Source organism: Poecilia reticulata, linkage group LG18 (assembly GCF_000633615.1).
Source record: "Poecilia reticulata strain Guanapo linkage group LG18, Guppy_female_1.0+MT, whole genome shotgun sequence".
NCBI classification, from domain to species: domain Eukaryota; kingdom Metazoa; phylum Chordata; class Actinopteri; order Cyprinodontiformes; family Poeciliidae; genus Poecilia; species Poecilia reticulata.
The window spans coordinates 13,981,378-14,002,840 of record NC_024348.1 but is presented as its reverse complement, the minus strand read 5'-3'; the positions used below and the strand labels follow the sequence as shown (position 1 = coordinate 14,002,840).

Sequence of the window (21,463 nt, the reverse complement as noted above, 5' to 3'; positions counted from 1 at the left end):
GGGGGGGGATGCATTTAAGCTTTATTTTTACATGCTCGAAGTTAGCCCATAAAGCTGATTCTGAATTTAATTATTGCTCCTTAGGAGCCAGCAGAGAAAAATGTTGAAATAGCAAATGTTAATGTTTTGCAAATGTTAATGCTGGTTGATAAGTTTGTAAGAGGCATAATTCAAAATAAAATATTTTGACACTTTTCATATATTTGACATACCTGGTGCTGCAAAGTCTCATTAATAGTCATCTAGGAACTTGTATAATGCAAAACATTTGGTTTAGAAAGCTTATGATAAACAGGAAACTTTTTACTTTAAAACATTTTTTTAATATTCAATTTAGTTGTGCTACAAAATAAAAGAGGGCTGATTAAGATTTACTCCACCATACACTGCCCATCTGTGGTGAGAATACAAAAGAAGCAGCATACATAAACTTTATGTAGTATGCAATGACGGTATGAGGCTAGTACTTAAAGTGCATAGATGGAGTAGCGATAGCCATATGTTTGTAAAAAGTTATGAACAAATTAATGTGTAGATTATATGTGTCATGCAATAATGTAATTCATAGTTTAGTAAACCCTGCACTGCGTCTGTGTGAGATCAGTGGAACCACTGGGGTCATCATTTATTTGTTACTCAGTGAACAATATTATGTGCCGTGTTTATTTTTACTTTATTTTATTATCTCTGTTTCATCTTTTTACTATGTCTGGAATAAAGACATGATGCTGCCGATGATAAATGTTTGGCTGTTGAACTGGACCTTTCAAGGTCACTATCTAGCTAACTTTCTATGAGCAGTTCCACAAACCATTTTGATAAACATTATAATAAAAAGAGAAATACAAAAATACCTACATCTTGACTTTTTTCTATTCTTCCTCTTTGTTTTCCTCTGCCCCTGAAGAATAAGTTCTTCTTTGCGACGTTGTTTTGCTGGCTTATCTTCTACGATGCTTTGCGCATTACACTGCAGCTAAAATGACCAATGAAGGCCAGTAGGGGGACCCTAAGAAATTGAATTTTTTTCTCTAGCACGTATAAAGAATGATTTCTACATTCATTCATGAAATTAAAAAAAATGTCAATAAATAAATGAACCAGAACGTTATAATGAAATTGTGTGTTTTTGTTAATATAATAATATAGAAATCATGGTGTTTTGGAAACGGCAACAAAGAAAAATGTAGTAAAAACAGCAAAAATATCAATTCATAACCACAGTATAAATGTTAGTGGTTTGAATAAAATATTTATTTATTTATTTATTTATTTATTTATTTATTTATTTATTTATTTATGTTTACCATGCATTGAACCGCAACTATCATTATTTATTGTTTGGGAAATTGATTTAATATAGAGTATGTGGTCTACTGAAAAACTTAAGACAGAGTTGAAGTCATAGGAACATTTTACTTTGACGCACTTAACACACTTAATGTAATATCACAACAAAATGAAAAGATGACTCTGATTTTGATTTTCCTGTCAGTTTCAGAGACTTTCACGGTTTCAGTAAAGTCTACTGTCTCAGTCCAGCGAGGTCATACAGCCATCTTACCCTGCTGGCTCGCTTCCTCTCAGAGTGCAGAAGATATGGAGGTACGCTGGTATCAAGGGAGTGATGAGTTTGATACTCCAGTCCTGCTTTATAAGGCAAGAGTTTTAGACTATTCATCCCAGAAAGCTTTGTTTGCTGGCCGAGTCTCATTCGGCTTAAAGGAAGAAACATCGGGTGGATTAAAGGCAGGTGATGTCAGCCTGAAGCTGGAAAAAGCCACAATTGAAGATATAGGAAGCTACACTTGCTATGTTAGCAGCTCTGTTGCTTATAACAGTGCATCTGTTATTCTGACTGTGACAGGTGAGAACCATGAAACAGAACGAGAACAAAACCAAACAGAATGATGTCCACATCAAATGATCATCTTCTTCTTATTCCAGAAACTGGACACCAACCTCTCCTGTCAGCAGTGATGAGAGACGATAACAAAGTTAACATGAGCTGCCAATCTGACGGCTGGTATCCAAAACCTGAGCTGAGCTGGTCAGACAGCAAAAAAGCTCTCATTCCTGCTAATGTGATGTTTAGCAAAAACTCTGCTGGTTTTTATTCAGTCCATAGTTGGGTTCTGGTCTCCAGTCCCTTTGAGGTCTCCTGCTCTGTTGGGCTCTTCAGTGAAGAACCAAAAGAGGCCAGAATGCGTCTGGAAAATCCTCCACCATTACAAGAAGGTACGTGGTCTCATCTTCTAGGACTGCACAATATATCACAAAGATATTATATTGACACACGACTTTGCCAAAAATGCTAAAGATCAGACAGAGTAAGAAGGACAGTTAAGAAAGAGTTAAAAGAAAAAATAGGCATATATTGCACCTGATTGGTTACCGAAATATTGGCCAATGTTTCTGATGTTGTTTCTGATATTGTTCATCCCTATAACCATTAGTTTTATATGAGAAAGAAGTCTACTAGAACATGTTTGTTATATATTATTCAGAGTCAGGATCCTCAGCTGGATGGGTGGCCTTTGGGATACTTCTGGGAGCTATGTTAGCGACATTCGGAGCTCTTTACTTCGTGTACTCCAGGAAGAAAGGTAAATGTTTGATTTACATCAGAGAGCATGCATTGATGACAATATTTAAAGATGCTGAGATTTTAATGAGCACTGATTTCAGACTTTGTGATATGGTTTCATTTCAGCCATCAAGTCCAAACCAGGAAATGACACAACTGATGGTAAGAAATACTTCAGACACCTTAAACATATTTGTTTAGAACATTTTTACAATGTTTTCCTAAATGTCATCTTCCTTATCTTAAAGGAACAATCATGTAGTTTTATATTTTGTGCTGTTTTCAGACTTAATTAGTTATTTTGTGAATTTAATGTGGAGCATCAATATCCACCACAAACATCACTGTGTAGAATCATCACACAAACAACAGATATGAGCATAACTGACTGGTTGGAATCACTTTCTAAAGTTTTACTTTTATCTTTCAGGGCCCAGTCTCACAAACATTCCTGAAGGTAAAACAGAAGACATAATACATATTTACATATTTTTCTATTTCAGTCAATTCAACATATATGGATGCTTAATGTTTTGGATTTCTCCAGATGTTTGAAGAAATGAGAGGAGTGCAATAGAAACATAAAGTTATTACACATTTTTACAGTGATGTGTTCAGATTTTCAGTCAAATAACAGAATAGCTTGTTGATTAACCTCAATCGCATAGAGATTGTGTTAAAGCTCTTGTATGCTTTGCATAACACGACTAAAATATGTATTTCTGTGTCTTCTTTCAGAGAATGAACCACTTCTGTCAAAAGGTAGAACAGAGCATTTGAAGCTGCTCTTGTTAATATAATCAAAACAAAATCTTTATTATACAAAATCACATTTCTAAGATATTTTCTTTTCTTACTTTTCTGTCCAGCAACACGGCGCTCAGCAGCTCTATTGGAAGCATCCAAGCATTATGGTAATTTTACATTTATTTAATATTATTCTTATTTAGCATTTTACTTCATGATTATATTGATTATAATCTAATTTTCAATTTTTAACAGTGAATGTTCAACTGGTGGACACAGGCAATCAGCTAATAAAAATGAAGGATTCTATACTGAGAGAAAATGCTGATGCAGAGTTTCCAGATGGAGACAGAGTCACCTGTCTCACTGCAGTCAGAGGATCACCTGGTTTCTCTTCTGGACGACACTACTGGGAGGTTTGCTTAACAAATGCAACAGCCGACCTCCTCAAGAAGTCCTGGTGGATCGGAGTTACAGATAAACATAAAATCCCTCATGATGAAAGTTTGTCTCCATCCTCAAAAAATGGTTTCTGGTTCTTGTCTTCTTGCCCCAACCAGGAGGATACTCTTCAGTTTAGCACTGAACCAGAGACATTCATTTATGTTCAGTCAAAACCAAAAACAGTTGGCGTGTATTTGGACTTTGACAACAGAGAGCTCTCCTTCTATAATGTGGAAGAGAAATGTCTGATTGGATCTCTGGCAGCAAAATTCACAGGTGAACTGTTCCCACTTTTTAACCCTGGAAAAGGTGACCAGGGAACAATGAAGTTATTACAGAGATCTGTTCAGGATCAGTCAATTAACACAACATGTGGAGAAGGAGGAGCAGGACTAGTCGGATAAGATTGAGAATCCAGAGGCAGAATGTTAAGTGGCACAAATGAAGAAGAAGAAGGGGGGGAGAACACTGCACAGTGTAATGTTGTCTTGCATACAGTAAAGACTAAAGTAAAAGCTAATAATCAGGACAAGATTTGGATTTAGATAAAAATGTACCTTGTTGCTCTCAAAGTTTAAGAAAGTGCCAAAATGTATTATAAGTTTAGGTTTTCTAAAATTTAAGATCAACATCAATGGTAGCAGTTTCTCTTGAGAAACAATAAATGTCTACACAAAATGTAAGTTGTGTGTATATCTAAATTCACTGATACTGGAGCTTCCTTCAGTGGGTGACTCACAACTAGAGAATGTTAATTAAATATCTGACATTTCACATGTAATTTTTGCTGTATGTGCAGTTAAAGTCAACTTGGATAAACCCAACAAGAGAAATCAATCATTTCCTTGATGTTTCTACAAATATCAGTTATGAATTCTCAAATAGCACTACTGTCAGCTTCTGACTCTAAATCTGCACTTCTTCAAAGCCTGGTTTCAACTGAGACAATCAGTCAGTGGACTAATCACTAGAATCACATGCTACTTTCTCAGAATAGTAACACCGCTCCACTCGATCAGTAAAATAAATGTACATACCTGTGTTACTACATGTGTAGATTCATAATGTCTAAATTTGTGGTACCTCTTAGTGAATATTTACTCATAGTTAACTTGATCTACTGTGTTTCAAGTCATTTTTCTAATTTCATATTAACTGACTTTGATACCTGTTGTAAAACAGGCTAATCAATTTTCCTTTTGTCAAGAGGTATTAATACAAGTTGTCATAAATATTTTTGCTATTATTTTTGTTATATGTTGAAGCTCTACAAAGCTGCCTATTCTCACTACCATCTATAAAATGTATGTTCTTTGGAATAGCTATCAAAGTGATGTTTTGACTTTAACTTGACCTAATTTGTTTTATATCCCAGTATGTGATGTTCAATGGATATATGTGTATGTATTTCTGGGGCAACTCGGAAGCTAAACTAGAAGATTGTATCACTGCGTTAGAGCTTGTTAGGCCCTCAAAGCATTGAGCGAACATGCATACGCTTTAATAGCTGAAACATTTTAGCCACAAGGATGGGAAAGCGTGAATTATTTATTATATGGCAGCTCAGTAAAATTAAGAGCTTCTTTGGCTCCATGGTGCATCAAAAAGTAGCGACACTTCAACAAGCTATTTTTTATAGGCATATAATACAAGTTGGAAATTTAATCAATCAACTTGCATGAAAAACTTGCATGAAACTTTTGAAATCTGCTAATTATTTTATAAAGAAAACTAATGCATCTGTTTGCCATCTTTTTTGTTTTGTTTTACATAGGTTCTACCTTACAATCAAGAAAAGTCATCAAAATTTCTGTTGTTTTCAAGAGTTATTTTTAATGTGGATAAAATAGATTGAAATGTCGATTCTACAACATGATTTGAAATTACATTTGCAATAAGAATATAAAAATGAGAATTAATTGAAATAGACCAAATGTTGACCACTATTTGCCTTCAGACATGGTTTCTGTGTTCAAATTATTCCTGAAGTCTAATCAAATATATATATATATATATATATATAATTTTTTATTTTATGTTTTTTAAAGGATCCAACCTTCTTATTACAAAATACGATTAACTGAATTGGGTTTTGATAACTTTATTTCTGGATTCTTGCTCTGAGTTCAGTTAAAGAGAAGAAGATCAGACATATTGGAGACAAAATATAGGAGCTGTTTAAGAAAACCAATAGCACAAGAAACACTAATATTTTAAAAATGTTATGTTTGATTTGTATTACTTGATAGCTGATATCGATGTATAGGGTTTGAGCTTTTTACTCCAAATGCTGACAATGAAAATTATTTATTACATGGAGAAAAGGTCAAAATAGGCATATATCTGCTAAAATGGAGCCTAAATATTTCATCTTAAGTGGATGAAATATTTCATATTGTCAATACAGAATTTTATGAATCTTAAGTTGTTTTTTTAAGAAGCAGTCTTTTTTTTAAAGAAGTAGTCGAGTTCTGCATCTTTAAGAGTCCCCATTATGATATGAGAAAAGTAATTAAGTATTCATAACAAAAAGAAAGGAGATGTTGTATGTGGGTAACTATTTCTTTATTGTAAAAATGCTTCTTGGCAACAAAATTATACTCTTGGAAAACCTTTTTTTCTCACAATAACGAGGCTTTGGTTTGTTAAATGTACATTTCTATATTGAGAGTATGTCTCGTTTCTTCATATTTAATGTACCAAAATTTGCACACAAATTTGTAAATTCAGTTCTCTGTTCTTGAGTCTCCTTACTTAAGTATTTATTTTTTTTGATTATTGCTTTTTTTCTTCTACATTAAAATAATTTTTAAGTAGTGCTGCTTTTACTTCAGTAAACATTTTTGCCTGCCCTTGCCAACTCTGACTATAATACAGCTGCTCTATTTTCATGTCTGAATTTAGAGATGTTGCCAATAAAGCCTTTTTATTCACCCATTGTGTTTGTTGTTGTTTTTGATTTGTTTTGAGTAGGCGTGTGTTTTACTTTTTTCTGGTGCTTCTTGTCTTATTGTTGAGCAGCTATAGAAATGTCCCCCTTTGTTTTAATAAACCATTACACAGTTTAGTTTGTGTAAGAAAAATATGTGAAATCTTCAAAGTGTTTTGTGTTTTTTCTTCTGTTTACGTGTGTCATTTAACCGATGATATTTTACTTACTTTTTAAAATAACTATCATTTATAACCTTTTAAATAAGCTATGGAAAAGTAACAAAGTTGTAAATCTTATTGAAGTCATAGTCGTAGGCATCCACGCCGCATTTCCTTTAAGAGACTTTTCATGAATAGTTTTTAAATCCATTCTCTTGCCACTTGCAAGAAAGTGGCACACATTTTTTTCAGCTTCCTTTACTTTGATATTGTTAAATAAATCCAGTGCAACCAATGGACACAAAAGGTCACTGATTTAGTACATTTAATCCATCAGGTGTTTAGTCTTATGTCTGCATGGATTCTATAGAGTATTTATTTACTTAAATTTAGTGTTTATACTTTAAATGCAGTCTTGTTGGAGAACAAACGGCATCATGAGGACCAAGGAATACAACAGACAGATCACTGTCAGTAATTTCACCTTCTTAGAGTCAAAATTTTAGAATAATATGTCAAAGTTGAGCAAGCAGGATATTTTTTTTATGAATGCAGTATGAAGGAAAGCAGAACAATAAATGCTGCTCTTAAATGAAAAATGTTTTGGTTTTGTTTAAGTTGTACATTAACTGCAAATACGAAGAATTTGTAGTCGGGTCCTGTGTCTTTAAGAGAATCGTCTCTCACACAATGACAAAGCTTTGATTTGTTAAATGTAGATTTTTAAATTGAAGACATATCACCTTTATTCATATTTCTATTGTTCACTCCAATGAACAAGAGCCAATGAAAGTCTTTAAAATGCCCTAATCCCAAGAGGACGTTGAAACCAATGCTTGGTTACAAAGAGACTCACCAGAACTAAAAGGTACTTTAATAGTTTTACAACACTTTTCTTCTACTGGAGTCATTTTAATTTGGAGTAAAGCTGCTCTAGTCTGAGTACAGTTTCTGATTACCAGCCAGTAGTAACTTCACTAATGAAGGAGAAACATTTTAACTAAAAATGCATCAAACACAGAAGCACACCAAAAGATTATAGTAAAGTCAAACTTCTGGTTTGCGCACAAGCTTCCTTTAGTGTTTTTTCTTCTGTTTATTTGTGACTCAATTAACTGATGAAAGCTTACTTACTTTTTTTAAATAACGTTATTTATCATTTGTAACCTTCCTTTAAATAAGCTACTGGAAAGTAGTGAAGATGTGAACCTTATTGAAAGTTTTTCAGTCATAGGCATTCAAGCCCCATTTTCTTTAAGACACGTTTCATAAAAAGTGACTTAACAAGTTTGGTTACATATTTTCACACCAAAATGGAAAGTAAAAGTAGCAATTTCTTCATGTCTATTTCAGGTCTTTGTTATAACTAAGCCACAGAGTCAGGTCAGTTCGTCCCACCTGGACTTGAATCACGTCTAAAACGCAGGAGGAATCATCACCATTTTTTAGTGGCTATACTCATGTCATGTTTGATTCAATGGGTAAACTGAGAGTTACAATGGCGGCTTTAACAGGTAAATATGACCTAGATTTCGTTGTGTAATTAATGAAAGGAATGATGAGAATGGTGTTTCATTATCATGTCATGAATTGTAAATCCTGTTTGTTTTCCTTTTATAGCTCATGCAATTTCTAATAAATATTTTCTGTCCCAGGTAATCAGATGATTTATGTTTTGTTTCTGGGTTTTCTTTCCTCACCCGGCTGTGCTGCTCCCGGTAAGTTCCGACTCCCCACATCATTATTTATAGCGCAGTTTTCCCCTAAGAGTCCATGTCTGCATGACTTCTTCATTTATCCATTAAAGTGGCTTTTCCTGGTAAACCCTTTGTTTGATCACCAAATCTTAACATTTTTATGGAGCATTTCTAAGACTTAAGTCAAATTCTTTGTTTGTAGACTCAAACTTGATTCTGATCCTAACCAGGGCCAGCCCACGCATCTGTGGGGTCCTAAGTGAAATATGGTTTTGGGGCCCACAATAATATACTTGCTGTAACATTAATTGTCCATTTGGGACATGAATAAATCTGAATCTGATTAGTTTATTTAGTTTATTTGTCATAAACGCAATACATCTCTGACAGTGCTGCTTACATTTAATCCTATGTGCATGTATCATCTGTTGGTCATAAAAGCAACACAAAATAAATTAATATACAACGGACTTAAGATGGAATACATACACACATATTAATTAACATACTTTGATTAAATTAATTTATCTTGGGTGTATTTGCAATATTTAAATTTTTTTATTTATACCATGTGGTCTACTGAAAAACTTAAGAGAGACTTGAAATCAAGGGAAATTTTTATTCTGAAACACCTAACATACTTAATCTAATACCAGAACAAAATGAAAAGATGATTGTAATTTTGATTTTGTTTACAGTTTCAGAGACTTTAATGGTTTCAGTAAAGTCTCACGTCTCAGTCCAGCGAGGTCATACAGCCATCTTACCCTGCTGGCTCGCCTTCTCTCAAAGTGCAGAAGATATGGATGTACGTTGGTATCAAGGGAGTAATCAGTTTGATACTCCAATCCTGCTTTATCAGGCAAGAGCTTTCAATCTCTCATCGCAGAAAGCTTTGTTCGCTGGCCGAGTCTCATTCGGCTTAAAGGAAGAAACATCAGGTGGATTAAAGGCAGGTGATGTCAGCCTGAAGCTGGAAAACGTCACAATTGAAGATGCAGGAAAATATACATGCTATGTTAGCAGCTCTGATGATCATGATGACCGTGCATCTATTAGTCTGAGTGTGACAGGTGAGAACCACGAAACAGAATGAGAACAAAACCAAACAGAATGACGTCTACGTCCTCAATGAAATGATCATCTTCTTCTTATTCCAGAAACTGGACACCAACCTCTCCTGTCAGCAGTGATGAGAGACGATAACAAAGTTAACATGAGCTGCCAATCTGACGGCTGGCATCCAGAGCCTGAGCTGAGATGGTCAGACAGCAAAAAAGCTCTCACACCTGCTAATGTGATGTTTAGCAAAAACTCCACTGGTTTTTATTCAGTCCATAGTTGGGTTCTGGTCTCCAGTCCCTTTGAGGTTTGCTGCTCTGTTGGGCTCTCTAATGAAGAACCAAAGGAGACCAGAATGCGTCTGAACATTTCTTCATCATTCGAAGAAGGTATGTGGTTTTACTCTCAAGTTTTCTTTTATGAGAAGATTTCATTATTTTAATTAAATAATATATTTTACAATGTTTGCTCCTTATTTAGAGACAGAATGCTACTCCTCAGCTGGATGGAAGGCTGCCTTTGGGATAGTATTTATACTTAACGCAGTTGAAGTTTTTTGCTTCCTGTACTTCAGGAAGAAGTGCTTCAGGACGCGAGACCCTGGAATATGACTCAAAGCCTTTCTCACGTTTGACGAGAGCTTTGAGAAGGCTGCCTAGTTTTCCTGATGGGTACGGTGAACATAGAAGTGCATATAACCAGTAGATTATATAAAAGGCTATAGTATGGTTGACTCATGGTCAACCATACTATAGACCATGGTTTTTAGCAACCAGTGTAAACTAAAAATCAGTTTACACAACTGATTTTAGTGACATAGTGGGTGTAAAATATTGAATAAAATGTTGTGCTACATGACTGGCTTTATTTTACTCTTACATTTAATAAACACGTTTTCAATGAGGCTCTGAAAGAGCCATATGAATGAAATAAGTAATTATTGATATGACAGGAGCAGTGGCTTTGACACCTGGTGGTGGGCGTGTCGATGTGGGCGTGACGTCATCAAGATGAATGGGAAGGTTACTCCCCATTCATCTTGTGTTATGAGCCAGCAGCTCATAACACAGAGCTGCTGGCTCTGTGTTATGAGGAAGTGGGTGAGCGGGGTGGTCAGTCCTCGCAAAGTTTGGAGAATGATAATCAAAATTAAATAAATCGATAATTGTGACAGAACAAAGAAGAGGTTTGGAGTTGATTGATACACAGACAGATGAGATTCCCCGAGTTAACCCAGTGCGGCCCTATACCACCATTAGTTTGCTGTGTTTTATAAGAATAAAACGTGTTTATTATCATTAACTCTTTGGTGCAGAAAGCTGAGTGAAAATTAATTTATTTACTGCATATTTATGTATGTTAAGGTTAAGATGGAACGGCACTGAAAGCAGCCCTTTAAACCACTCAGACGAACACAGTAGAGAATAAATTAATTTCAACTCATGAATAGCCGCAATGTAAAATTAGGTGGATAGTTTCTGCTTTTTGTAACCAGCATTGATCAGAAAAACATTGGAACTGGCTCCCAAGTACCTGTAGAGTGAGTTGCTTGTTAACACTTCTAGCTTGTGTTTTTGCCTCACATCCTGTAATACAACTACACTGTTTCCAAACTTTTCTAAGCAACACTACCCACACAGTCAATGTCACTAAAAAATTAGGTTGGTGTCATCATATTTAATAAAATTTAAATGACATATCTGATGGTGTTGCTTGTGGTATTTTTGTGTTCAAATAGAAAGGAGTATCAAGTAATGTCGATCAGTTGTACTTCAATAAAATCTCATCTTCTTGTTCAGAGTTCAGTTGAAGAGAGGAAGATCAGGCATATTGGAGACCAGAAGATTGATCAGATAGTTAACATATAAAAGCTGTTTAGAAGACCAACAGTACAAAACACAGAAACTAATATTTTAAAAACATTAAAATATTAAATTTGTGTTATTTGATAGTTGGTGTCAATATAAAGGGTCTGAGTTTTTTACTCCAAATTCCGATGGTGAAAATGATTTATTACATAGAAAAAAGGTCAAAATAGGCATCTATCTGTTAAAATGGTGGCTAGACTATCTCATTTTTAAAGTGGATGAAATATGTCATATTTTCAATGCAGAATTTTATGAATATGAAGTTTTTATTTTTTAAAGAAGCCTAAAACAATGACTCAACACAGTAAACATCCAAAGACTGGAGCTTCCAGATAGAATTATAACCATTTTAGTTAACTGGTATTCTAATCAGAAAATGCATGTAAAATGGGCCAATAACATCTATGCTTTCTTTGGTGTGAGTAATGGTGGGCATCAGGTTGGGCTTCTCTCACCTGCCTCTTGTACATGGACAACCTGTCAAATGAAATGAACCTCTGTAAAACTGGATGTATGCTCAGTGATACTCTGGTCAATCACTTTATGTATGCTGATGACCTGACTGTCCTCTCACCCAGCAGTGCTGGATTTCAGCAGTTACTGAATGTCTGCTCTGATTATGGCTTGAGATACGATGTGAAATATGATGCAAAGAAAACTGTTATGAAGGACTAAGGCAAACAAAGAACTTTGTTTTCCTAATTTTTTTTTTTTTGTTGGGCCCTGACAGGCAAAGATTTTAGAATAATGTGTCAAATTTGAGCATATTTACAAACAAGCAGGATATTTCTAATGAGTGTAGAAAAATGAAGGAAAGCAGAACAATAAAAGCTGCTCTTAAATGAAAAATTGTTTAAGCCTGTAAATGAACTCCAAGTATGTAGTTGTGAGTTACAATGAAGAATCTTTGTAGAGGAACATCAACCTCTGTTGACTGGAGAACATTTTGCAACAGAGTTGACATTTGTAATTGGGTTTAAGAGTCCCCATTACGAGAAAAGTGATAATTAAGTACTTATCACAAAAAGAAAGGAAATGTTGTATGAGGATGGCTATTTCTTTATTGTAAAAATGCTTCTTGACAACAAAAATTATACCCTTGGAATACTTTTTTTTTCTCACACAATAACGAGGCTTTGGTTTGTTAAATTTACATTTTTATATTGACGTTTCTTCATATTTCTATCATTCAGTCCAATAAACAAGACATAATGAAAGTCCTTAAAACGCTCTCATCCCTGAAACTCTGGAACAAAAGACTAAAAAAGATACTTCGATAGTTTTACAACACTTATCTTCTACTTGAGTCATTTTAATTTGGAGTCTATCTGCTCTTGTCTGAGTACAGTTTCTGATTACTCTATGAGCCTGTAGTAACTTCACTAATGAGGGAGAAGCATATTTGATCTAAAAATGCTTCAAACACAGAAACACACCTGCTGTTTATAGTAAAATCAGACGTCTGGTTTGCACTCAGGCTTCCTGTTTCTAATGTTACTCAGTCTGCAGAGCCTGTTGACCCATTTAGAGGGCAAGTGGATATGCAGTAAAACACTTATCACTGGCAGTAGTTTGCACAGTACTTTCTTGTACACATCAACTTCTGAGTTTTGGTTTCCAAAGAAATATGGATACAGGCAGTTTTTCTACCTGAATAAATTATTTAGTTGTGAAAATTTTAGTAGTTCTCACTTATTTTTTACTTCATTCTTTAACGTACCAAAATTTGCACACACATTTGTAATTTCAGGTCTCTGTTCTTGAGTCTCCCTACTTAGATAGTTTTTTTGATTACTTTTTTTTCTTCTACATTAAAATAATTTAGTTCTGCTTTTACTTCAGTAAACATTTTTGCCTGCCCTTGCCAACTCTGACTATAATACAGCTGTTGTATTTTCACGTCTGAATTTGGAGATGCTGCCAATATAACAAAGCCTTTTTATTCACCCATTGTGTTGGTTGTTTTTTATTTGTTTTGAGTAGACGTGGTAAAAAATGTCCCCCTTTGTTTTAATAAACCACTACACAGCTTAATCTGTGTAAGAAAAATATTTTTTGTGAAATCTTCAAAGCGTTTTGTGTTTTGTCTTCTGTTTGTTTCATTTAACCGACGATATCTCACTTACTTTTTAAAATATTTATCATTATTAATATTTATCATTTATAGCCTTTTAAATAAGCTATGGATAAGTAACGAAGTTGTAAACCTTATTGAAGTCATAGGCATCCACGCTGCATTTCCTTTCAGAGACTTTTTATGAATAGTGGCTTAACAAGTTTGGTCACACCTTTGCAGACCTGAATCGAAACTAAACGCAGCAGTCTCTTCATGTCTGTTTTTTTGTTATAACTAAGCCACAGAAGCGAGCAGGTATCAGTTCGTCCCTCCTGCACTTGAATCACGTCTAAAACTCGCCTCGTCAGGAAGAATCTTCACCGTTTTTTAGTGGTTATGTCACGTTTGATTCACTGGGACCCGATGGGTAAACCGAGAGTTACAATCGCTGCTTTAACAGGTAAATATAACCTAGATTTCATTCTGTAAAGCTGATCTCGTAATTTCATGAGTTGTCAATTCTGTTTGTTTTCCTACTGCAAACAGAATTGACATACAATCCTTATTGCTCGTACAGTTTTTTTATTAATATTTTTATTCTATCCCAGGTAATCGGATGATTTATATTTTGTTTCTGGGTTTTCTTTCCTCACCCGGCTGTGCTGCTCCCGGTAAGTTCAGACTCCCGACATCATTATTTATATCGTAGTTTTCCCCTTAGAGTCCATGTCTGCATGGCGTCATCATTTATCCGTTAAAGTGACTTGCTTCTCCTGATAAAACCTTGATTTGATCACAAGATCTTAACATTTTTATGGAGCATTTAAAGGACTAAAGTCAAATTTCTTGTTTGTAGACTCAAACTTGATTCTGATCAGAGCCGGTCATCTCCTCCATGGGGCCCTAAGCAAAATTTGGTTTTGGGGCCCTGTAATTCTGGTAATGATGTGGATCGCTGCAGTCAGATGATTTACTCATTCACACACCTGTCATAAACGCAATTCATCTCTGACACTGATGGTTAAATTTGATCCTATATGTATATATCACATATTGGTAGTAAAAGCAACAAAAAACTAGCATGCACTGGACTTAAGATGGAATACATACACACATATTAACTTACACACTTTTATTAAATTGATTTATCTTGGGTGTATTTCCAATAGTTAAAAATTTAATTTATACCAGGTGAGTCTTTCTCACCTGACAATGTGGAACAGTATTGGGCTGATTCTGCGCCTTCAAATAATTTCAACAGTTGTTCTTCAGACATTTCACATAACTTATAAACTGATGTAAAAATATTGTTTGTTTAGCCACATAAATGATCATGCTCAGCAGCAAACAACATATCACCAATTACCGCTTAGAGTCGCTCATCTCTATATTTTAATGCAGTTGCCATGTAGCCTGAAACCTTTTGCTAGACAATATCAATCAGTGTGAAGTTTTAATTATTGTTATCAAACCTTATCAAGCACGTCATTTTGAATAATAATAAATAAAAAAAGTCAGAAATATATATGGCCAACCACGAGAATCAACTCATTTAAAACTAAAATTCAGTTTCACATGAATACAGAGATGCTGAGATGATTTGAGTTTTATATGTGTTTTCAGGGTTTATTTTGTCCCTGTGTTGTCTTGTCTTGGCTCCACCCCCTGATTGTCCCCAGCTGTCTCTTGGTTCCCTGATTAGTCCCTGGTGTATTTAACCTCAAATGTCTGCCCTGCAGAATCCTTGTCTTTGTTTTTCCTGTCTGAGTTATGAAGTTAAATACTTGGGACATTTCATAAATGCTGTTAGTTCTTTATGCACAAGCTAATATGCTAATGAGAAAACTTGGTATGTTTTCATCCTCTGTAATGACAGAAATATATTTTTTCTTCTTGCCCGTATAAAGAATGATTTCGACATTCATTCATGAAATAAAAAATAGTAAATAAATAACTGAACCAGAACGTTGTAATGAAATTGTGTTTTTGTTAATATAATATTATAATATCATTACTAAAAAAAAAACTATCATGATCTTTTGGAACCAGCAGTATTGAAAAATGTTGTTGAAGCATCAGAAATATCAATTCACAACCACATTGTAAATGTCACTGGTTTACAAAAAATATTTTGATGTTTTCTTTTTTATGTTTACCATGCATTGAACCACAACTACCATTATTTATTGTTTTGGAAATTAATTTAACATAAAGCATGTGGTCTACTGAAAAACTTGAGACAGACTTGAAATCAAGGGAACATTTTACTTTGAAACACTTAATGTACTTAATCTAATACCAGAACAAAATAAAAAGATGACTCTAATTATGATTTTCTTTTCAGTTTCAGAAAACTTCATGGTTTCAGTAAAGTCTCATGTCACAGTCCAGCGAGGTCATACAGCCATCTTACCCTGCTGGCTCACCTTCTCTGAGAGTGCAGAAGATATGGAGATACGCTGGTATCAAGGGAGTGATGAGTTTGATCTTCCAGTCCTGCTTTATCAGGAAAAAGCTTTCGACTATTCATTCCAGAAAGCTTTGTTCGCTGGCCGAGCCTCATTCGGCTTAAAGGAAGAAACATCAGGTGGATTAAAGGCAGGTGATGTCAGCCTGAAGCTGGAAAAAGCCACAATTGAAGATACAGGAAAATATACATGCTTTGTCAGCAGCTCTGATGATTATGACAGTGCATCTATTAGTCTGAGTGTGACAGGTGAGAACCATGAAACAGAACGAGAACAAAACCAAACAGAATGACGTCCAAATCAAATGATCATCTTCTTCTTATTCCAGAAACTGGACACCAACCTCTCCTGTCAGCAGTAATGAGAGACGATAACAAAGTTAACATGAGCTGCCAATCTGACGGGTGGCATCCAGAGCCTGAGCTGAGCTGGTCAGACAGCAAAAAAGCTCTCACACCTGCTAATGTGATAGTTAGCAAAAACTCTGCTGGTTTTTATTCAGTCCATAGTTGGGTTCTGGTCTCCAGTCCTTCTGAGGTCTCCTGCTCTGTTGGGCTCTTCAATGAAGAACCAAAGGAGACCAGAATGCATCTGAAAAATCCTCCACCATTACAAGAAGGTATGTGGTTTTACCCTCAAGTTTCCTTTTTTAGTCTTTTATAAAAAAGAAGTTTATTAGAACAATATTTGCTCCTTATTTAGAGACAAAAATGCCCTGCGATGGATGGGTGAGCTTTGGGATGCTTCAGGTTTTATTAGTTGCTTTCGGAGCCTTGTACTTCCTGTACTTCAGAAAGAAAGGTAAATGTTTGATTTGACATTTAAAGAATGCCGACATTTTAAAGAGTACTAATTTCACACCTTATATTTCTTTTCATTTCAGCTAACAAGCCCAAATCTGGAAATAACAGAACTGGTGATAAATAAAACACAACAGACCCAAAATGTAATTGTTTTTCTATTAAAGGGGTTATCAGGTAATTTTGTTTTGTAGTTTTCAGATTTAAGTACAAATGTAACAAAATGTACAATTTAGCACTGAGAAAAAACCTCATGGGATTATCACAAGTGTTAAAACTAAAGATATTTAAATAAGACAGTAAGGACATGCTAAGTCCTTATTCATCAAACCATCCTAAAAGACACTGTGTAACATCCTTAAACAAAAAAACAGTTACGACAATAAACTACTGAATTTACAATCGAGGTATTGGTCGGAATTATTTACTAAAGTTTGTACTTTTATCTTCCAGGGGCTGAAATAGTGAGCAGTCCTGAAGGTAAGAAAGAAGACATAATTCATTCGTACTTCTTTCTCTATGTGAGTCAGTTTAATTAATTTCAATTCAACAGAATGTATTTATATAGTGCCAATTCACAGCACTTGCTTTTCTGTCCAGCAACACGGCAGCCAACGGCTCTATCAGAAGCATCCAAGCGTTATGGTAATTTTACATTTATTTAATATTATTCATATTTAGCATTTTTCTTTATAATTGTATTGATTATAATCTAATTTTCAATTTTAACAGAGAACATTCAACTGGTGGACACAAGGAATTGGCTAATAATAATCAGGGATTCTAAACTGAGCGAAAATATTCATGCAAAGTTTCCAGATGGAGACAGAGTCACCTGTCTCACTGCAGTCAGAGGATCACCTGGTTTCTCTTCTGGACGACACTACTGGGAGGTTTGCAATACAAATATAGACCCCAAGAAGTCCTGGTGGATCAGAGTTACAGATAAACATGAAATCCCTCATTGTGATAGAAAATTTTGTTTTTAGTCCTATTTCATTTTTGATGGAACTGATGATACTTTTTATCATTTATTTACTGATTATATCTGCTGTGTTTTGTATTTCTGTAAGATGTGTTTTTCCATTAAAGAAGTTTCCAGGTAATGTTTAGATGTTTCCACAGCTGTGATAGCAGAAGAGACCTGAAGACATCTTGGGTAAAACGCTTAACCTGGTGATTGTCTTAAAGGACTGATGTGTGTAGAATGTAGGTTGTACCCTGTTTGACCTGAACCCATGAGTATCTGACAAAGAATTAGAGGTTTCTCTTGACATCCTTATCAGTTCTCTTTCCTGCCATAAAGTCATCTCCAAGGGGTGAGGGACGGTTCATGAGGTCGGGGTCAGGATTGTCTCTGTGGTCCATCTGGTAGTAGAGATAAGATCAGACTTTGGGTGGGTCTTTGCCTGGCTGTGACTATATAACGATGTGATGTGTGCTGTTCAGGCCTCTTCTCCTGACTGCGCTCAGTGAGACGGGTTTTCAAACGCTTTTGCCTTCAAATAAAGAAACTTGAAGACCGATTCATCTTTCTCTACTTATTGAAACTGATTCTCATTCCTTCATAAAATTTCTACAACACCCTCCAACCACAAAAAATGGTTTCTTGTCTTCTTGCCCCAACCAGGAGGATACTGTTCAGTTTATCACTGAACCAGAGACATTCATTTATGTTCAGTCAAAACCAAAAAGAGTCGATGTGTATTTGGACTTTGACAACAGAGAGCTCTCCTTCTATAATGTGGAAGATAAATGTCTGATTAAATCTCTGACAGCAAAATTCACAGGTGAACTGTTCCCACTTTTTAACCCTGGAAAAGGTGACCCAGAATCTACGACAATAGTACAGAGACCTGTGCAGAATCAGTCAAGAAACACTGTGGAGAAAGTCCAAAAAACTAGAAAAAAATGGAGTAGGACCAGTCAGGCCTGGCTGAGAATCCAGAAGAAGGAAGTTAAAAGTGGCGCAAATAAAGAAGAAGGGGGAAAAAAAATACTGCACAGTTTAATGTTGTCCTGCATGCAGTAAAGGCTAAAGTAAAAGTTAATCAGGAGAAAATTTGGATTTTGATCAAAATGTACCTGTTGCACTCAAAGTTTAAGAAAGTACAGCATAGATTTTTGGTTCTTTTTAGGTAATAAAAGATGTACTCTGATCTGAAATAGGATAGGGCATATTGTGTAAACAAAAAAAATCATTATAAGCTGAACACTTATATTCTCTGAAATATAAGATCAACATCAATGGTAACAGTTTCTCTTGAGAAACAATAAATGTCTACACAAAACGTAAGTTGTGCTAATGTCCAAACTCACCGTCTCATTTTTATGAAGTTTTTTTATGAAGCCAAAAAAACAACAACAATGAATCAACATAGTAAACATCCAGAAACTCTCTCTGTGTGCCACTCGCAAGAGACCTTTTTTTCAGCTTCCTTTACTTTAATATTGCTAAATAAAACCAGTGCAACCAATAGACACAAGAGGTCACCTATAGTCAGTTTCATGTCAGCAGACATTCTATACAGTATTTATTTACTTAAATTTAGTGTTTATATTTTAAATGCAGTTTTTCCCCAACAAAGTCTTAGAGTTTTGTTGGAGAACAAACGGCATCATGAGGACCAAGGAACAGCAGACAGGTCACTGTCAGTAATTTCAGCTACTGACAGTCAAAGGTTTTAGAATAATGAGCATATTTAGAAACAAGCAGGATATTTTTAATGAGTGTATAGAATAATGGCGAAAAGCAGAACAATAAATGCTGCTCTTAAATGAAAAATGTTTTGGTTTTGTTTAAGCCTGTAAATGAACTCCAATTATAGTTGTGAGTTACAATAAAGAATCTTTGTAGGGGAACACTGCCCTCTGTTGACTGGAGCACATTTTGTAACAGAGTTGATAATTGTAGTCGGGTTCTGCATCTTTAAGAGCCCCCATTATGAGAAAATTAATAATTAAGTATTTATCACAGAAAGAAAGGAAATGTTGTATGAGAATGACTATTTCTTTGTTGTAAAAATGCTTCTTGGCAACAAAAATTATACTCTTGGAAAACATTTTTCTTTTTCCTGTGAAATGGTGCCACATTGTAAGGAAGATCTACATGCATGTTAAGAATGGGATGCCAGGGCTGTGCTGTGGTGGCGCAGGGGCAGGGGTTAAGCACAACCCAAATATGGAGGCCTTAGTCCTCGACGTGGCCGTCGCTGGTTCGTTTCCTGACCTGGTGACCTTTGCCGTATATCTTACCCTTCTCTCAATACTCACTTTCCTGTCAATTAACTATCAAATAAAGGCCACTAGAGCCAATAAAACCTTAAAAAAAAGAATGGGATGCCAGCATACAACAATAACTGCATCATCCACAGTACTACACGTATTTGGAAACAGATAAAATCCCATTTCGGTATTGAGTCTATATCTACCTCATTATCAATAGCAAAGAATCGCTCATTTGTCCTTTCCACTTTAGATTCAGGTTATACACAATGGAAAGGTTTAGGCATCAGGACTATTGGTGTGCGTGGGTGGTAATTTTGCCTCTTTCTCTCAACTTCAGGCCAAATTTAGTCTCCATAAACACAATCATCTTAGATATCTACATGTCGGGACACATGCACTCTTTAGAGACTATAATACCTAATGAATTTGTCAAACTCTTTAAGTTCCTTCCTTCTGTTAAATTATGGCTGGAGGAACTGGTAAGGCTCTCTCATCTGGAAAGAATACGGTTCTCTTTAGCAAATAAATGACAGCGATTTAATAAAACTTGGCAACTCCTTTGGCAATATATTCATGGCAATGCACCTGTTTATTTATGTCACTTCTGTTCTGTTTTTATATTGTCTTTATGTTTTATGTTCACATAAGAAAAAAAGAGGACAAATTTGTATTGTTGACATTTCAATTTCCATCTCTGATCCGTCAATAAAACTGTTTGACAACAAGAATGGGATGCTGTTTGACAGCATTGTGTGACCAAGCTGGTGACCAGAATGAGGAGGAGGTTCCAGGTTGTTTTTGTTTGCCGAGGCTTTGGTTTGTTAAATGTACATTTTTAAATTGAGAATATGTCACGGTTCTTCATATTTCTATTGTTCACGCCAATAAACAAGACTCAATGAAAGTTTGTAAAACTTCCTCATCCCTGGAAGCCCCAAATTTGGGGCCAATAGCATTGGTTTCAAATGGTTTTATAACACTTTTCTACTATTTGAGTCACTTTAATTTGGAGTATATTTGCTCTTGTCTGAGTACAGTTTCTGACCACTCTACCAGCCTGTAGTAACTTCACGACTGAAGGAGAAACATATTTTAACTAAAAATGCTTCAAACACAGAAACACACCTGCTGTTTATAGTAAAATCAGACTTCTGGTTTGCACTCAGGCTTCCTGTTTCTAATGTTACTCAATCTGCAGAGCCTGTTGACCCATTTAGAGGGCAAGTGGATATGCAGTAAAACACTTATCACTGGCAGTAGTTTGCACAGTACTTTCTTGTACACATTAACTTCTGAGTTTTGGTTTCCAAAGAAATATGGATACAGGCAGTTTTTCTACCTGAATAAATTATTTAGTTGTGAAAATTTTAGTAGTTCTCACTTATTTTTTACTTCATTCTTTAACGTACCAAAATT

The 21,463-nt window shown here is 35.2% G+C and overlaps 3 protein-coding genes across 5 annotated transcripts in view; all 3 read left to right on the top strand.

Moving 5' to 3' along the window:
• Window positions 1-1,501: 1,501 nt before the first annotated feature.
• LOC103480792 (butyrophilin subfamily 2 member A2-like) lies at window positions 1,502-6,712 on the top strand. The gene is made up of 8 exons (XM_017310593.1): window positions 1,502-1,867; window positions 1,948-2,238; window positions 2,508-2,606; window positions 2,714-2,749; window positions 3,018-3,044; window positions 3,326-3,349; window positions 3,457-3,501; window positions 3,590-6,712. The coding sequence occupies exons 1-8, from the start codon at window positions 1,600-1,602 to the stop codon at window positions 4,180-4,182; spliced, it is 1,383 nt and encodes a 460-aa protein (XP_017166082.1). The 5' UTR covers window positions 1,502-1,599; the 3' UTR covers window positions 4,183-6,712.
• A 99-nt stretch (window positions 6,713-6,811) lies between these two features.
• LOC103480648 (butyrophilin subfamily 3 member A3-like) lies at window positions 6,812-10,360 on the top strand. Its single transcript, XM_008435667.2, has 5 exons — window positions 6,812-8,382; window positions 8,524-8,586; window positions 9,264-9,638; window positions 9,726-10,016; window positions 10,108-10,360. The coding sequence occupies exons 1-5, from the start codon at window positions 8,334-8,336 to the stop codon at window positions 10,236-10,238; spliced, it is 909 nt and encodes a 302-aa protein (XP_008433889.1). The 5' UTR covers window positions 6,812-8,333; the 3' UTR covers window positions 10,239-10,360.
• Window positions 10,361-13,261: 2,901 nt separating this feature from the next.
• The window catches only part of LOC103480649 (butyrophilin subfamily 3 member A3-like), a 15,604-nt gene continuing 7,402 nt past the window's right edge, over window positions 13,262-21,463 (top strand). Inside the window, exons 1-9 of one of the 3 annotated variants that reach the window (XM_008435669.2) lie at window positions 13,262-14,011; window positions 14,160-14,222; window positions 15,896-16,267; window positions 16,348-16,638; window positions 16,722-16,820; window positions 16,903-16,965; window positions 17,273-17,299; window positions 17,420-17,464; window positions 17,552-17,868. In XM_008435669.2, the coding sequence (XP_008433891.1) occupies window positions 13,948-14,011; window positions 14,160-14,222; window positions 15,896-16,267; window positions 16,348-16,638; window positions 16,722-16,820; window positions 16,903-16,946 (933 nt within the window). In that variant the 5' untranslated portion in view covers window positions 13,262-13,947 and the 3' untranslated portion in view covers window positions 16,947-16,965; window positions 17,273-17,299; window positions 17,420-17,464; window positions 17,552-17,868. Of the gene's footprint in view, window positions 14,012-14,159; window positions 14,223-15,895; window positions 16,268-16,347; window positions 16,639-16,721; window positions 16,821-16,902; window positions 16,997-17,272; window positions 17,300-17,419; window positions 17,465-17,551; window positions 17,869-21,463 lie in introns of those variants that run through there. The other 2 variants (XM_017310594.1, XM_008435668.2) reach the window with 2 other exon arrangements.

Bases quoted from the DNA above. Each gene is read 5' to 3' on its own strand.
- LOC103480792 (XM_017310593.1), top strand. From the start codon at position 1,600: ATGGAGGTACGCTGGTATCAAGGGAGTGATGAGTTTGATACTCCAGTC. The intron at 2,607-2,713 runs GTAAATGTTTGA...GTTTCATTTCAG, and splicing joins CGTGTACTCCAGGAAGAAAG to CCATCAAGTCCAAACCAGGA. The intron at 3,502-3,589 runs GTAATTTTACAT...AATTTTTAACAG, and splicing joins GGAAGCATCCAAGCATTATG to TGAATGTTCAACTGGTGGAC.
- LOC103480648 (XM_008435667.2), top strand. From the start codon at position 8,334: ATGTTTGATTCAATGGGTAAACTGAGAGTTACAATGGCGGCTTTAACA. The intron at 8,383-8,523 runs GTAAATATGACC...TTTCTGTCCCAG, and splicing joins TACAATGGCGGCTTTAACAG to GTAATCAGATGATTTATGTT. The intron at 10,017-10,107 runs GTATGTGGTTTT...CTCCTTATTTAG, and splicing joins TTCTTCATCATTCGAAGAAG to AGACAGAATGCTACTCCTCA.